Source organism: Vicugna pacos, chromosome 35, assembly GCF_048564905.1.
Source record: "Vicugna pacos chromosome 35, VicPac4, whole genome shotgun sequence".
Classification (NCBI taxonomy): domain Eukaryota; kingdom Metazoa; phylum Chordata; class Mammalia; order Artiodactyla; family Camelidae; genus Vicugna; species Vicugna pacos.
Window position 1 is genome coordinate 21,747,227 of NC_133021.1, and position 17,566 is coordinate 21,764,792.

General features: G+C 38.0%; 1 protein-coding gene and 1 pseudogene across 1 annotated transcript in view; both read left to right on the forward strand.

The window, feature by feature from the left end:
- Nucleotides 1-17,566, forward strand: part of GPR158 (G protein-coupled receptor 158) — a 298,552-nt gene that overhangs the window by 188,858 nt on the left and 92,128 nt on the right. Inside the window, exon 5 of the mRNA XM_006208906.4 lies at nt 9,356-9,424. Coding sequence (XP_006208968.2) covers nt 9,356-9,424 — 69 coding nt within the window. The remainder of the gene's footprint in view (nt 1-9,355; nt 9,425-17,566) is intronic.
- On the forward strand, nt 2,796-3,719 carry LOC102543644 (calponin-2 pseudogene; annotated as a pseudogene).

Sequence of the window (17,566 nt, forward strand, 5' to 3'; positions counted from 1 at the left end):
TAAATCATTCAGGTAGAACTGTGAAATATGGGTCTAGAGCTCCAAAAAGAGGTTTAGGTTCAGGTACAGGTTTGGAGTCGTTCCTTTAAAAAGCTTCAAATACTGATTACTTCTAGAAAACTGCGTCAGTAGTAGTTCAACTTTCCGTGAGCTTAAATACAATTGCTTTTTAAAAATATCCTTTACCCTGTAAAACTTTTTTTTCTAATTTTTGGTTTTGTAACATTGTTTTAGCTTTTCAGTAATTCTCCACTGTCCAGTTTCTGCTTGTACTTAATTATTTTTCTTGTATCTTTTTGAGTTAACAGTCTAATCCTAATGCATTTGTATAATATACTTTAGAGCAAAGAATAACTAAGCAGGGTCCAACACAGAAAAGAAAGAAGAGTAATTAAAACAGCCCTCAGTTAGTGTGAACTTTCTGAATTCTATATTGAAGGGTTAGCATTTATTTCTAATTAAAACTTACGAATTTATTATTTGAAAATCTTTCCTGAACCATGTTAATAACATGAAATATGAAACTAAAAATATCAAAGTAATTATTTAATCGCAGACATATTATGATTTGCTAATAAACATTAAGCCTAACTGAAACAGCAGAATTTCATGAAACAAATGGTTAGAATTAACAATCAAAATGGAAACAAGGTATTAGTTAACTGTATGACTCCCATTTTTTTTTCACTTTGTCTTGCTAAACAAGTTTAAGAATGAGGCACTCCATGTGGATTGAATTTCAAAAACAGTTCCTGTTAATGCTCCCAAGTTTGGGAAAATCAGAATCCAATTTACTCCATCTAATCTAGAAATATTTATACTATTTTAGAGATTGAGTTTTGAATTCCTGTCTCCATCCTTTTTGCATCTAATTAGCAGCTGTTTTCCCACAACCCTTTATAATCTACCTTTGTTTTTGCCTGTCAGACATAATTCTGCTGTTTTAAAATTCTGAACTGCTACTCTTCTTGGAAAAAGGGAGCATTTCTTTCACCTCATTAAATCATCTATTGGTTTATTCACTGAAATGCTCATCATATTTGTACATTTGTAAATGTCTTGTCAGAATTGAAACATTTTGTGTTAATGTGGAGTATAAAATAAGGAGCATAAAAAAATCCAGGAATATTTAGACTGTCTCCAAATCTCAGACAAAGTATGTAATGTCTCTTCATTTTACACTTGGTCTAGTCATCCCCTGTACTTCCAGACATGCTATAGAAGGTAGACAATGTGTTAAAGACAAGCTTCACAGTTCTAAGCAGTTCTGTTCCTGTTCTCACATTTTATTTTCCTGTTTAAGAAGTTTGAGGAGAGCTGATGTTGTCTAGCTAACATCCGATAGGTTCTCTTGCCGACGTGTGAGCAGTGGGATTTTAAAGCACCTACCTTGCAGATCCCAGTTTTGAACATGCCAAATTAAAAAAGAAAAAAAAATTCTGAGATTAAACAGTGTTCAGATGATAAGAAAGATTGCCTAGATCCATCAGCACCTATCTAGCAATCAGGAGACACTGAGCAATCATTTGTGAGGTCTTGAATTTCTCCAAGTATAAAATACACTATGTTTAAAAGATGATTGATGTCAGACTAGATGATATTTGAGTTTACCTCTGTGAAACAAAGCTTGATATTGAAAAAGTAAGCCAAGTGTTTTTTTCTCATTAATGTCAAATTTTAAACACTTGTTATTAAATTGTCATTCCACTCCATTTTCATGAGGGGTATCTGTTGTTCTTTCAGTGATCTACTTTTTATTTGAAAATATATCAGTTATTCTCAATAGCTTTTAATCAATAATAGAAGACCACTCAAATGACATATTTTGTTTCAGTAATTTCATGGCACTTTAAGTAATCCTTCTGAAAGCGAGATGCTTTTTGTAATATTTCAGTCTGTGCTATTCACTTCTGCATGCTTTTTTGACACTTAGGGAATTCATCTCCATCATGTGAAATGTGAGTTACTCTACTTATTAGCTGAAAGAAAAAGGAAATTGGAGATTGTGGATAGATTACAGAGAATAGCAGCTATTTTTGCAAAGAAGCTATGGGGAAACTGAGGACAAAGCAGGACATGATTATCTGCATTTTAGGAATGCATTCCAGTAGCATCTTAGCAGAGGGGAGGGGCTGAGTTGGGGGATGAAGGCTGACAGAAAATGATCTGGCCATTAAGTTGTTTTGGACATAAGCATGAGGGATGACCTGGCTGAGTGAAAATGATCCAGAATGTCCCTTCCCATGCATCTAGGTTATTCTGCATCTTTGCAATGGCAGTGAGAGTCAGCAACTTTGAGTCATAAAATCAGGCACTGAACTTCCAAAAGATGAGACACTGGGGGGACACTTCTAAGTGCTGAAACAGCAAGGGGAACAGGCATGCGTCTCTTGTAAATCCTGCAAAAACGAAAGATGTTTCTGCCCAACAATAAATGTTGAACTATAACTAATAATGAATGGCTGGTTGTTTCTTATTTCACATATATAAAATATCCCAGACCTTGCTCTTTACTTAGTGTGCCGTACCGTTTTAAAGAGTATGAAACTGTATACATTACTCTGGATTTTATTTTTGGATAAACATTTTTCTAAAAAGTCTTAAACAGCACTACTGCAAATTACCTTATACAAAAATGGGCTTTCTTGTGAAGTCTTAGAAATTAAAAAGAATTCCTAACTAAGGCAACGGGACAAATTGTTTTAATGTTTTACATAAAACTGTCAGGAATTTTACAACCCCCCCCCCCGCCCCGTCCCACCCCGCCCCCAACGCGCCCGCCGCCCCCGCCAGCCATGAGCTCCACGCAGTTCAATAAGGGACCATCGTGCGGGCTCTTGGCCGAGGTCAACAACCGGCTCGCATCCAAGCATGACCCTCAGAAGGAGGCAGAACTCCGCAGCTGGATTGAGGGACTCACCGGCCTCCCCATAGGCCCCGACTTCCAAACGGGTTTGAAGGACGGGCTTATCTTACGCAAACTCATAAGCTGCAACCAAGCTCAGTCCCCAAGATCAACCGCTCCATGCAGAACTGGCACCAGCTAGAAAACCTCTCCAACTTCATCAAGGCCATGGTCAGCTACGGCATGAACCCCGTGGATCTGTTCGAGGCCAACGACCTGTTTGAGAGTTGGAACCTGACACAGGTGCAGGTGTCTCTTCTCGCCCTGGCTGGGAAGGCCAAGACGAAGGGGCTGCAGAGTGGTGTGGACATTTGTCAAATACTCGGAGAAACAGGAGCGGAACTTCGACGACGCCACCATGAAGGCGGGCCAGTGCGTCACCGGGCTGCAGATGGGCACCAACAAATGTGCCAGCCAGTCGGGCATGACAGCTTACGGCACCAGGAGGCATCTGTACGACCCCAAGAACCATATCCTGCCACCCATGGACCACTCAACCATCAGCCTCCAGATGGGCACGAACAAGTGTGCCAGCCAGGTGGGCATGACGGCTCCAGGGACCCGGCGGCACATCTATGACACCAAGCTGGGGACAGACAAATGTGACAGTTCCTCCATGTCCCTGCAGATGGGCTACACGCAGGGCGCCAACCAGAGCGGCCAGGTGGTCGGCCTGGGCCGGCAGATATACGACCCCAAGCACTGCCCGCAAGGCCCAGCAGCCGATGGCGCTCCAGCGGCTGCCAGTGACTGCCTCGGCCCGGGGGAGGCCCCGGAGTACCCCTCCTACTGCCAGGAGGAGGCAGGCTACTGAGGTGCGCAGGCGGGCTGTCTCCCCACATCTTGCCCCATCTGGGTTTTCGGGGTCTTCTGTGTTTTTGTCTTGTTTTCCTTCAAGTCTGAGTGCTCCGGGCAGCAGTTTTCCAGCAGGCTTTGGGCCAAGCAGCTGCGGGGAAGGGGGGGAACCCCGGCTCTGAGGGGTTCAGGCCCCAAATGGTTTCCGGTTGCTTCTTCCCTCCTTTTTACTCTGCTGATCAGTTTGTGGTTTCCGTACCCCTAAAAGTTTCAGGCGGTTTTGAAAGTACTTTTTTTTTTTTCAGGGAAGCAGTGTGGGGGGTTGGGAGGGTACTGAAGGAAGAGGGTTCCCTAGGAGAAGGCCAGGCCACAGTCCCCAGATACTTGAAGCCTCATGAAGTACTGGATTTCCCTAGGACCCTCAGGCCAGCAACGCTGGACCCTCCCAGGGGCCTGTGGGGACACCGAGGCCCAGACAGGACAGTGAGCTCTGAAAGGTTGAGGCAAAGCCAGGCGCCGCCCCAACTCGTCCTTACTCCCCTACCAATTACTGCGCAGGTACCTCCACCCAGAGGCCCTCTTAGGGACCAGCCCCTGCCCAGGAGCCCTGGGACCGAGAAATAATGTGAAATACTGACTGTGGACAAAAGGAAATAAAACCTCTTTTTAGGGAAAAAAAAACTGTCAGGAATGTTAAATTGTTTAGTAACTTTTTAGATAATATCTGGACCAAACCCCTTAATTGTAGTTGATTTTTTAAATACTCTAGTAATGCTTCATATTTTTGTTACTATAGTATTATATACAGTTCTGTTCCTTTGGGTAAAAAGGTGACGGAGGGTCAGGTTGGATGTACAGAGGAAATCACCCGGACATGAGAATCAGCAGCTGGGGACGACAGGACCTTTTCCTATCACTCAGTCAGCTGAGTGAGCTTAGATATGTTCGCCTCGCCTCATCTACCTGTGCATGAGAGCCTGCTGATGCGCTGCCACTGACTGAGAGCCTGCTCCGTGCTGGGCAGCAGTATCGCTAATCTTTACAACAGTACTTCAAGGTGGACATCATTCCACCCATTTCATAAATGAAGAAAGTGAAGCCCAGTAGGTTAAGTGACTTGCCCACAGCACACTGCTCATAAGCCACCAATGCTGAGGTTCTGGTCCATCTGGGTATGAAGCCCACATATTTTATTCTATGAATTTATAATTCTCTGAATTACTCTTATTTCACTTTGGGAATCTCTATCCTGACCATATTCTTCTGCTTTTTTATACCTTTTTTACTCCTGAGCGTTCTTTTGAAAAAAACTGCTGTTGATTTTAACTAACCACATTTTGGGCAATTGTTCCTTGACACATTTTTCTAAATCTGATTGGCTTTTCAATGTTTCATCACAGGTCTTCTTACAACAGACTGCTTGCATACAGTCTGTCAAACTGGATAAGTCTATTCTCATCCATTTAAATAATTATAAAATAAAATTATTGAAAAACAGTGTCCTTGTGCCTCCAAGTGTCAGGACTTTTCAGGATCACCTTTCACATCTTGCTTCCAATTGATTGTTATGTAATTATTTCATCAGGTGTTTGTCGGGTTTCATTTGTAATCTCCCTGTCCATGGTTTTCTCTATAGAAACAGAAGAATGAAAAGAAAAAATGCAGCTCGTGAGAATGTTCTCCTGCCACGATGGCTAATTCTTTCTGTAAATGATATGGATTTATAGGGTCTTGGTTTATCAATTAAACCTATGCTAGTGCATTCTTTCCAGAATCTTAATTCTCTTGCTTTCTTATATTTTCATCACACATGTTTGAGGTGCAGCTGTATAAAAATGTCTTTATGCTCAGAGGTTCCTTTTGTAATAGAAATAAACTTTAATTGCTGCAAGGCTGAAGAAATCAGTTGTGATCAAAAATAGCTGCAGTTTTAGGAAAATATACATTAATTTCCCCAGCAGTTAAATATGTTTAAAAAATATAAGTGAATTAGTTAGTCCCTATATGATCAAGGAAATAATGACAAACTATTTTAATTATTTTTACAAGTTCAAACTTCAGCATTCTTATCATCTTGTTACTTCCGGTGACTTAGCTTCCTTTGGGTGTTTATATCCCAGGCAAATCTTGTGAGAATATCAACTGTGCTTCATCTTATGCCTCTACACTTTGCAGCTAGAGAGTATGGAATTTAGAAATTGACTTTGACATAATTTTATAAAATTAGTATAATAAGATGTGACCTTCTCTTTTGTCTGCAAGTTTGATATCTGACTGTTGTTAACCTTCATAAGTTAGTTCTGAAAGTTTAAGACATGGGGAAAGTGGGATGGAGTGGAGTGAGGTGGAATCTGCTCGCCTCTATTGTCAACTCTGGAGTCATATGTGTTAGGCTTTGTGAATTCTAAGCCAGAGACTTAGGCTCAGTAACCCCACCCCCAGTTTTATACTTACCTGTAAGTATCATACAAATACTGTTTGATAATTTTATGCATGTTGTTGGTACTGCATAAAATTCACTAAGTAGATGTTGGGTAGGAAGGGCTTTGTTAAGATGCCTTTGCATATTGTGATACCTAGTTTTCTAATAGTTGAGTTGACATATTTTACATGACTTTAATTTTGTTTATTTAAGTATTAAAATGTATGTAACACAGCAATGTTTGACTGTCTCCAAAGAAAGTAAAATATTTCCAGATAAGTTGTCTAGCCTCAAATGTACTTCTCCAGGAAAAGCAAAAGAAACAAAAAGACATTGTTTTCAGTTTGGTATGCATCCCAGACCTGGATTTGATGTATTTATAGAGAGAGAGAGAGAGGAAAAAAACAAAACCAAACAAAACAAAACACATGGTGTTGATTTGTATGTATGTGTTTTATATAAATAGTATCATATTGTATATTGTTGATCAGCTTTCAAGAAAGTTTTCCAGTTAGCAACTCTGGTTAAAAAGACTTCCATACCACCATTTCTACCTCAGGCAAAACTGTGAAGGAGATGAAATTTTTTTCTGGGCCTCTGTTATTTTGCTCATTATCTTTTTCATCCATCTTTGGTTTTCAGTCCCTCCTCTCTCCTTCCTCATCCTGTCTCTTGGACTCTGAGGAAAAGATTCCTGTCCTTCACTTTGAACTTAAGTCGGTGTATTGCTTACAATAATACTTGTATATTAATTGTTAGCACCAAGTACAAAACAAAATGTTTTATTCCAGTTAAAAGAACTTCCCGTACTAACAAGACAATGGGGAAATGTTTTAGGGAGCATGAACTTTCTTCTTTGCCCCTGAAGTCCCACCTACTAAGTACCTGCTCATTCTGTGAGGCCATGAAGCCAACTCAGCCCAAGATTATTTTCAAAGAAAAAGCACACATTTTTTAACAGGCCTTACATCTGATTATGGAAGCACTTGTTGGAGTTCCAATTTATAATTTGAAATTATGGGCTCATCTGCTCAACCTGGAGCAAGGCAATGGAGTATTAAGACTGTTCAACATGTCCAGATGAAAAGGAGGCAGATAATTTGCTCTGAGAATATGGGAGACCATGCACCCCTACTGCTGTTGTCACATGGTAGTGATGGCTGTAACACAGCTAAGAACCTAATGGCCCTAAAAAAAGAACTGTTGTGTTCTCTACCGCCAGGCATTTGGCTCCTCTGGGGTCATTTTGGATCCCAAGCTTTAAAAAATTTTTTACCGCTACTTACATCTCTGTGGTTTTCAAATTCACGGTCCCGCTGTTGCTTCCTTCCTTGAAGAATGCGTTCCTGCTTACTGCATGCCGGGCATGATGCTGGTCATTTTTGTTTACTTCATATTTTATTAAAGCAGCCAGATTTAATAAGGCAGCGATTAGGATACCCTTTTGTCAGGTGAGGCCATTGAAGTTCAAGGTCACCTGACTAAAGTGGTTGTTTCCTAATTCAAATTGAGATGACATTAACTGCAATGTCTGTCTTTTCCATTAAGCCTTGCAGCATCTTTTTATATCCCTTTTTCTCAAAGGATAGTGCAGAGACGTTTTACAAGCAGTCTTGCATTATATTTTGGACTCTCTCTCTCTACATCAGTGTCATTTTGGAGAAAGTTTAAAAAATAAACTGTGGAGTATTCATCATTAGATATGAATGTAATTTGCCATGCTGGAAATTCTATCAGCCAAATCCATTTAAAGTCTTGATGATAGAAATTTTCTTTTCACTAAGAGCATCTGCCAGCTAAAATGATGACCAAGAGTGAGAAGCTACTCGAATAATCAAATCTGTTCACTGACTAAATTCTTAGATTAATGAAAACCCCGAGTTCCTTTGAGGGATTACACGCAGTATTCTGTCTAGCAATCTCCTACCAGCATTCTGAAGAGGAACTAGAATTTTCTTTCTCTGGCTGTCCAGTTGGATGATACTTTTTTTTTAATGCAATGTATTTGTGGTTTAGCATTTCAGCTTCTTTTTGTTGTTGCAAAATTAATTAAACTACATTTCCTGTTAAGACATCATATTCACACCAGGTGTAACTTGTGTATACATTTTACATTGCATTGAGTGAAAATACAGGTGATCTAGAATGACCTGATTCATTTGTATTCTTTTTTTTAACATTTTTTATTGATTTATAATCATTTTACAATGTTGTGTCAGATTCCAGTGTTCAGTACAATTTTTCAGTCATGCATGGACATATACACACTCATTGTCACATTTTTTGTTTGTATTCTTAGTTGATACATTTGCACTATATTGATACTTGAACTCATCAAAGCAAAATTTATTATTAGAAAATAGGATTGTTTGGTCTTTTATTTCTTGTCACAACTCTAAGCATTTTGCTTTGGGAAGATAATGCTATTTTGAGTCTAACAAAATAGCTTAAGATCATTGACTACATGCTTAACAAACTTTAAGTAATCAGGAAGTTTGTCCTGAAAATCAACTTCTTCTTTTGAATTTTGAGTTAAAATAATTTATTTCATGATTTATAATTAAAAATAATTAAATTATACATTAAAATAATTAAATCGTATATATAATTTATATATAATAATAATTATATATAAATTACATTACATATAAAATAATTAAATTATTAAAATAATTCAATTATTTTCTGTTTTAAAATGGGATTTATATTGTTTATAGTGTGAAGCTCTGTTACTGAGTTTTGGGGACTATGTTCTGACATGGTGGGAGATATACCATTGGGATGTCAAGACCTTGTACATATGTTTGTTCTATCCCCTGAAACCATCACTCAGGTATTTGTGAGATGGTTTAGGGGTAGCAAGTGGAAATGCACTCGTGGCCAATGTTTTAGAAATACAGGTGAGATCTTCTGTGTCTGTGAATTTCTTAGGTTGAAAGGATCTTCTAAATAGTGTTCTAAGCTGCTCAGACTGTTTAGTCATTCAAATTTTAGAGAACAGAATTCCTTGAAGCCACTGGCAATATCATTAAGTCTACCACCACCTTTATAGTCAGTCTTATTGCATGTTTCATTTAAGTCCACCTGTTTGAAATACTAGCCAATTTCTAGTCATTACTCCCCCACCCTCAAAGAATGCTGTTTCATTTGAGGCATTATCACAATAGCATAAATTCTCCTATGCCTAGAAATGCCCATTAACAATGACATTTTCATTTTTTTGTTGTTTTTAGAGCATCAGGGCATCGGGCCTTATTCTGTTGGAAACAATCCTTTTTGGGTCTCTGCTTCTATACTTTCCGGTAAGTAACTTTATTGTATAATTGCATTTTTTAAATTGCCATTTTATTTTGCTTAAGCATACAAAAGCATACAAGGAAACCTTGGTTTCCCCCTGTAAAATGGCGCTAATTATACTTTTCTTTCCAAATTTGTAAGAAGGGTTAAATGCTTAACTGAACTCACATGTGAAAAGCATGCTTTGTATATACATATACATACTGCTTTCCCTTTTCTTCCCCGCTACCTGAATCAGAACCATGTGACACACCAAGTAGTTAATGCCACTGAAAAATGCCAAATGGTTACATAGAAAAATAAACAAAATAAATGTGTGTGCGGTACTAGTGGCATAGGTAATCATGGTAGACTCTTCCCATCGCACTTGTAACATGTCTGGAACCAGAAGGTAAGTACTGATTTTACTAATTCAAGTCAACCAACTTGTATTCAGCAGTTCTGTATCAAGCGCTATGCTAATCTGGGAACACTGTACGTGAGAGAAACTTACTTTCTCATCTCAAGAAGCTTACAGTTTAGAAGAGGTGATAGTCCATACAGGCAGTTATAATGTAATGTGACAAATGCTGAGAAGTGTGGTAAGGGCAGGATGCTGCAGAGGCACTTAGGAGAGACACCTAACCAAGTCTGGGGAATCAAATATATGACCGAGATCTGAAAGATGAGGAGATGTTAGAGGAGTAAGAGGCAGAGCTTCCAGGCCACCAAATTCTTTTTGGTTTTCCTCTTACCTCACTAGCAGCTCCATTCCAGCCTTTGCTGATTCTTTTTCTTCTTTCCCACTTTTTAATACTGGAGGGTCTCAGGACTCAGTCCTTGCAGCTTTTCTCACTCTTCTCCCCTGGTGATCTCATCTAGCCTCAAAAGTTTTAAATACTGTTGAATTACCAGTGACCCCCAAGTTTGTATTTCCAGCCTAAACCTTTCCCTTGAGCTCCAAACTCACTTTCAGCAGCTTAACCATTGGAAGGTCCAGTAGAATTCCCTGTCGTGTTCTTACCTGGGGTACTGATCTCCCTCAGCCCCCAAGTCAGTCAGTCTGTCTGTCTCTGCTGACAGCAACTCCACCCTTCTAGTTGCTCAGGCCAAAACCCTGGGAGTCATCCTTGACAGCTCTTTCTCTCACATCCATTGGAAAACCATTCAAAACATAGCAAGGATCCAGCTACTCCCCACCATGTTCACTGCTACCAACATAGCCTAAACCACGATCACTCTTTTCTGGATTATTGCCAGTCTCTTCCTGGCCTCTCTTCCTCTGTGCTTACCCTCTGCCAACTGTATATTTTCAAAATATCAGCCAGTTTTAATGCCAGAGTTAGACCACGGCATTCCTCTTCTCAAAATTCAGAGAAGGTTTCCCATTTTGCTTACAGTAAGAGCCAAAATCCTTAGGATGGCCTTCAAGGCCCAACATGATTTTGGTCCTGCCCCCTCTGTTACCCCATTTTTTAATTATCTTTCCTGACTCACTTTTCAAAAGCATTCTTAATCTATCCAGGTTTTCTACTTCTTGAATTACATGTTATATTTCTGCTTAAGATAAATATATATTTAGGTGTAATTTTTATTTTTCCATAAAAATATCCATATTATTTAAGTGTCCTAATTTATTAGCATACAACTAGAGTTATACGCAGTAATTAATAATAGAAGCAATATAAGAATACAAAGACTGTTTATCATGCCTGGTAGTATTTCTGTATAAATGGTATTTTGTATATTGGAACGTTTGACCTTCCCCCCATTAAACTACCAGACAGATATTTAACCAAAGTCATGGAATTGCCCAATTATGAAGTAAAAGACCTGAAATGACTTCAATAATCTGAATAATAACCTTAATCGTATGAATATGTGTTGTTGCTGCTCTGATCATCTTTTTCCTGAACCTCTGCTATTTTAAAATATATTTTCTACCCAGTAGCCAGAGAGGTATTTTAAAATATCAAATCTAACCTCTCACTATCTCTATAGCTTCTCAGTGTTCTTAGAATAAAGACCGAAACTCTTGACATGGTTTATAATGTTGTGCATAGTGTGGTGCTGGTCCACCCCCAGCAGCCAGCCTCATCCGGTACTACTTTTTCCTCACTTTCTGTACCTACCTACCCTGACTTTCTTTCAGTTTTTAAATGAAACACGATCTCATGGTAGGCATAATAATGGCTCCCCAAAGATGTCCACAGTCCTAATTCCTGAAACCTGTGACTATGTTACCTTACGTGGGAAAAAGAATTTGGCAGATTGATTAAATTAAAGACTTCACATTTAGGAGATTATTCTGGATTCTCTGAATGGTCCAAGGATCCCAAGTGAGAAAGAGAAGCAGAAGAGAGTCAAAGAGATGGAGATGAAGCCACAAAAAATATCGGACTGTCTGTTGCTGGTTTTGAAGATAAAGGAAGAGGCCACAAGCCAAGGGATACAGGCAGCCTCTGGGAGCTGGAAAAGGGAAGGGAGCATACTCTTCCCCCAAGGCCTCTAGAAGGAACACCTTGATTTTAGTTCCATATTCGATCCATTTTGGACTTCTTACTTCCAGACCTGTAAGATAATAAATCTGTGTTGTTTTAAGCCACTGAATTTGTGCTGATTGCAGCAGCAATAAGAAACTAATTACGCCTCTTATCATAAGAACTTTTCACATGCTTTTCCTTCAGTTCTGAAGACTCCTCCTCTCTTTGCTCCACTCCCATCTCACCAAGTCTTTTGCCTAATTAATAACCATCATCTTTATTTTTTTTAACTAATCATCTTTAGATTTCTCTTAAAAGATCGCTTTTTCGAGAAAGCTTTCCTTGACCCCAATCTGAGTCAAATTCCTTGCAATAATTTCTCATGAAATCCTGGTCTCTTTCTTAACAACTCCTATCTCAGTTTGTAAGAGTACATTTCAAAGTGCAGTTATTTGATTACTGTCACTCTCCTGTACAAACTCTAGTTCTGTGAGAGCAGTGGCCTGTTTCCATGTTGCTCACTATTATATGTGCAGCCCTTGGCTCAGTGCCCGTCGCCACTGTCAAAGCACAGTAAGTATGCAGTGAATGAAGAATAAGGATATACATGGATGAATTTAGAACCGTACCCTAAACTAGTTGCTGCCGTCCTATTGAAATAGCCTCCAGAGAATCTGCTTGATTGTGGGAGACCAGAAATGGTAGTCCTTATTTATACTACTTTGTGTAATGCCTACAGTTAGGCATTAAACACTTCTTAATGTTATTTTTAGATGTTAGCAAATTTTCATATATTTTTTATTTGTAGGATTCATACTTATTCAAATCAAGTGGTCCTAATAAAGAGCATGGGCCTAAAATCTATAGAAGAATTTTAAAGCCTGTTAAACAGTTGCATTCTAGAAAAGAAGGACATTTGAAACAATAGTATATGTTAGGCTGCTAAATGTTCAATAACTGCTCCTTTTTTACTGACTGGGATCCAATTTTGAAAGACATGTGGTGGACCTATATGATATATCAAGTACAGAAAAAAAAAAAGGAGAAATGGAATTTTAAAAGGAATAAAAGAAATACTTCTGCTTGACAATTCTATTATGCCTGGGAGGAAAAAAAGGAAAAAAACAGAAAAGATTTACCAAACAAATTCTCCCCAACAGAAGCAATAGGATACATCATCATGTTGACTTCATGCTTAACTAGCTGTCTAATTCATCTTTCATAACGTAAATTCTTTCTGCAGCTGCTTGGACAATGAGTGTGTAGCTCCCAAACTCGTGCTATATACCTTGGTTTTGAATAAGTTAGTGTCCGTGCTCCAATGACGGAAAGGTCATGATGACAAATTACTTAATGAAGATTTGGATGTAATGTAAGATACAGAGGAAGAAAGGACATTAAAATATATAATTGATTGAGTCTGGAAAGAAAAGTAATTTTATTTTAGGTGAGAGAATGGAAGATGATGTCTCAGAAATTGATAATAAAGTCTTTGTCTACGTAGGGTATGTTTATGTGCATGGTGTGCATGCACAGAGCACTCCTGGCAAGAGGAATAACCTGGTCATTAGGCCAGAGCTCACTGGCTTTCCTGGGTTTTGCAGGAATGAAGTTTATAACTTTTGGCTAGATTTTTTTGCTTTCAGGAGGATCTCTGTATTAAGTGATAAAGGTGATTAAGTAAACCTAATATAGCCAAAGAATCTAAGAAGGTGATGGTATAAATTTGACCTATACTTGTTTGTTAAATATCTTACTACTTTCTCTGTTCCTTATATGGCCTCTACCAGAATGGCTCATGAAATTTTTACTGGGGCTTGCAGTTTTTTTTTAAGTGTTCTTGAATAAAGTAAAATTGTTTTTCAGGCTGGGTGACTCCCTGGAAGGACGCTTTGAGGATATTCACTGTTCTACTGAGTTGTTATGCAATGAGCCTTTTCTCCTTTTTATGCTGCATATTGTTGTACAGATTTGCAAGAATTAAAGTTATTTTTGCCTTTTCTAAGCAATCTTAGACTACAGACGATTTCATAACAATGCTTATATTGGAAAGTCCAAATTAGAGATTATCATCATTGTGCAGATAAGGACAAACCAAAATCTGACTAAATTTAGCATTGTTATAATTGGGTAGCAGAGAACTGAAGCATTTAAAACATATTCTTACAGATTCTCAAAAGAGACTCATGATTTGAAGTCCGTACATTTGTGAACAAATGATTAGTCTTCATAATCACCTTAAAAACTTTCATACAATTTATAAAAGAAAGAAAAAAAGAGCTTTTAAAAAATTCAGCTCAAGTATATTTTTCTTATTAAATCACATAAAAATAACATTTTAGGGATTAGTAAAACATATCAAGTAATATGGAGTCTAGAAGTTTGTCTTTGGCTTGACAAAACCACTGGTTTCAGCTAATAAAGTAAATTTTCCCCTCTAATCCTGGTTACCTATTTGACTGGTTGATGTGCCCTTCTGTAAAGGACATCAGTGCTATTTATTTTCAGGTTGTTTTCCCCAACCCCCACCCACAGCCTTGGCATCGGCTGTTTCCTCTTCCTGGAGCACCTTAACCCACATATCTCCACGGTGAACTCCCTCATCTTCTTTAAATCTTTGCTCAAATCTCAACTCTTCAGTGAAAAGAAGTTAAAGAACTCATTATGTTAGAATAAAAAGGAAGAGGTTACATAAAAAAAATGACAGTAAATTGAGACTAAACCACCACAATTGCAGAGAATTTCTAGTAGGACCAAATGGAGACAGACTCAGTGTTGATACGTCACAGTTTGGCAGTAGACTAGGAACATAATAAATGATACTGAGAATGCCTTCATAGGAGCAAATGGGGGGAGACTGACTCTGGCAGTGATAGAGAATTTGACAGTGAGATGGTTTGAGTTGAATGATAAGAAATTGTACTTCTGCAGCAACGTCATGGCTAGCATGTTTTAGCCATCTAGTAAAAAAGTTTGAAAAGGGTAAAGTATCAGTTCATTTCTAACTCCCCTGCCAGGGTTTGTGGATTAATGTCTTTACCCATGGGAAAAACATGGCAGAAACTCTTTTTTTCTCTCTTTTTCAATGGTTGCTGTTTCTTCTGTGCTTACAAAAAAAAAAAATGCATCTTGAATTTTCCCGTGCAGGCTCGAGACACAGAAGTAATTAGCTATTTCTGAAGTTTGGTAAATTATTTTCAGTTAATAAAAAGCCTAACAAAGTTATACTTTGGGTTTTAGGTATTAGATGTGAACACGTAGTTTTAGAGAACTTTAGTCTGTAGGAAACTTTAGTTGTCAGGTGTTTATATTAGCAGACCACAACTACTGTGATGTCCAAGTTTATCTCTGGTCTTATTCATGAACAACTGACATAAGAAGGTCTGAAGATGCTTAGACATGTTTGAGAGATAATTAAGAAAATAGCTACAAACAGAAGAAAAGTTGTCAGAATTAGTAATGTGTTCTGGAAAATAGTTTCCTCTTCAAAGTTAATGGGAAAAAATTGTAGAACACTTAAAAACACTATTATTTAAAAAGCACTATTTAAAATGGTAGCAAGTATTCTTTAAAAATGACAAGAAGATGACATTTTTGACAAAGCAAATCACACTTTGAATGTCAGGGACTACACAATGACACTAGAGAGTCACAGTTCAGTAAAACAGATATATTACTTAAATAAAACAGCAAAAGAGGAAAAATATAAAGAAATAACACTAACATGGAATGATAGTAACAAAAACCCAACCGACCTCAGCATATCCAGATCCTGGTATCAGTGTGACTGAAGGAAGAATTTGAACCTATCATTTAAATTAGAGGGGTCAACGTGAGCTTTTAGGAGAAAGAACAGATTGCTTGCCTAGAATATATCGGAGAAGTATGTAAATTTATATGTTTATTTTAGTTATACCTTCATCTAAAGCTGTGATTACGGTATATAAATATCTCTTCGTGTTATAATTTCTATAATATGAGGAAAATAGACCATATTTTGTGAAAACTTAATCACTATTGATGGACCTTTATAAATATTTAATATAAATAATCTAAGATGTTATTTATGATTAGATGTCTGTGGTCTCCATGATTTGTCTATCCTCAGGTATTCCTAATTGAGTTTTATTTCGAATGCCATCTCTAGGCTTTGGAGATAATATGGTTAACTCAAGTATAGACATGTCCAGATGCCATTCTAATCCAAACATTACTTTCTGTTCCACATTATGTTAATATGGTTCCATATTATGGCATATGAATATATATATCAGTTCCAAGATATATATATATATATCTTGAGTTGCTCTGTTCGTTATCAATCTGGAAGATGAAAAGGATTCAGCAAAGGAGACTGGGAATGATCTAGCAGGAAAATAGAAGGATAAATTGAATGTACATATTGCCTTTCAAGAAAAAGAAGAGAGTGGTCAGTTCCTTCAGAAACTACTGATTGGTCTTGTGAGAGAATTGCCTGCTGCATTTGACACTGCTGAGATGGTATTGACAAGACCATTTTGGTGCAGTGGATGATGAAAGGCTAACAGTGATTCTAAAGAGGAAGTGGATGAGATGAAATAGAGACAGCAAGTAGAAAGCATTCTTTCTGCAAGTTTTGCAGTGTAGGGAAGTAGAGAATTTGGGTGCTAGAGGAAGTTGTAGATCAGGTGAGACTATTTTTAATGAGGAAAAGTACAACATGTTTTCAGGGCTGTGGATGGAAAATGTTGGGGCAGGAGAGAAGTGAATATTGTCATTAGGGAAGCCCTTAAATAGACAAAAGGACATGGGATTCAGTGAGTAAGTGGAGGGGCTGAATGTAGAGCACATCCATTTCATTCATTATAAGAAAGAAGGAGGTACCAAGACTTCTCTTCCATAAAAGTCAGATGGAAACCGGGGGTGAGGCAAAAATGAGAATGTGAGACATCTCCAAGAATGTGTAGTTTGGGGCTATTTCTATCACTTTTCCTGTTGTTCAGAACCTCACAGGGGAGTCAGGCAGGATCTCAGTGCAGCTGAGGTTGGGAGCCCTGATAAGTAAACTACAACATTCTGATAACTGGCAGCGACTTCTCAGACTCTGTGTAACTATTTCATTACTACCCAGTGGTCTGGCTTCATGTCTCTCCTCCAAACAGTTGTACATTCTGCGGCAAAATGACTGATAGAATGGTGACTCCGGATGATAACACTGCCTGTCAAGCCCTGTTCAGTTCAGATTCTGATGTGTTTGGATCCATGTACTTTTCAGGGCTGTCACTGTATCAGCCATTCAGTTTCTTAGGCTATTTTTGCCATCATACAGTAAATTAAAAATTTGATGATTGCCTAGTTATTCTAATTCATACAGACAGATAGTAGAGGTCTTCAGGGCTAGAACTGAATTGTCTGTCACATGAATTCAGATAGAATTTTAATTAAAAAATTTAAGCCACGAAAGTGGATGAAACACTTAATAACCCAGGCTCTTGGGCAGCTCTTTACAACATTGACTAGTGCTGGAATTGTTTCCCTTCACTCAATTAACTGTTTTGCCATTTTATTTCACCTTCTTCTGTCCTACTCTACATAAACAGAGCGTTGAAGGTAAAATTTGAATGCTGAACATTGGCAAACTACAATTTTTAGACAGTATTTAAATGGCATTTTTTTCACCTTGGGAATCTTGGCTTCTAGGAAGTG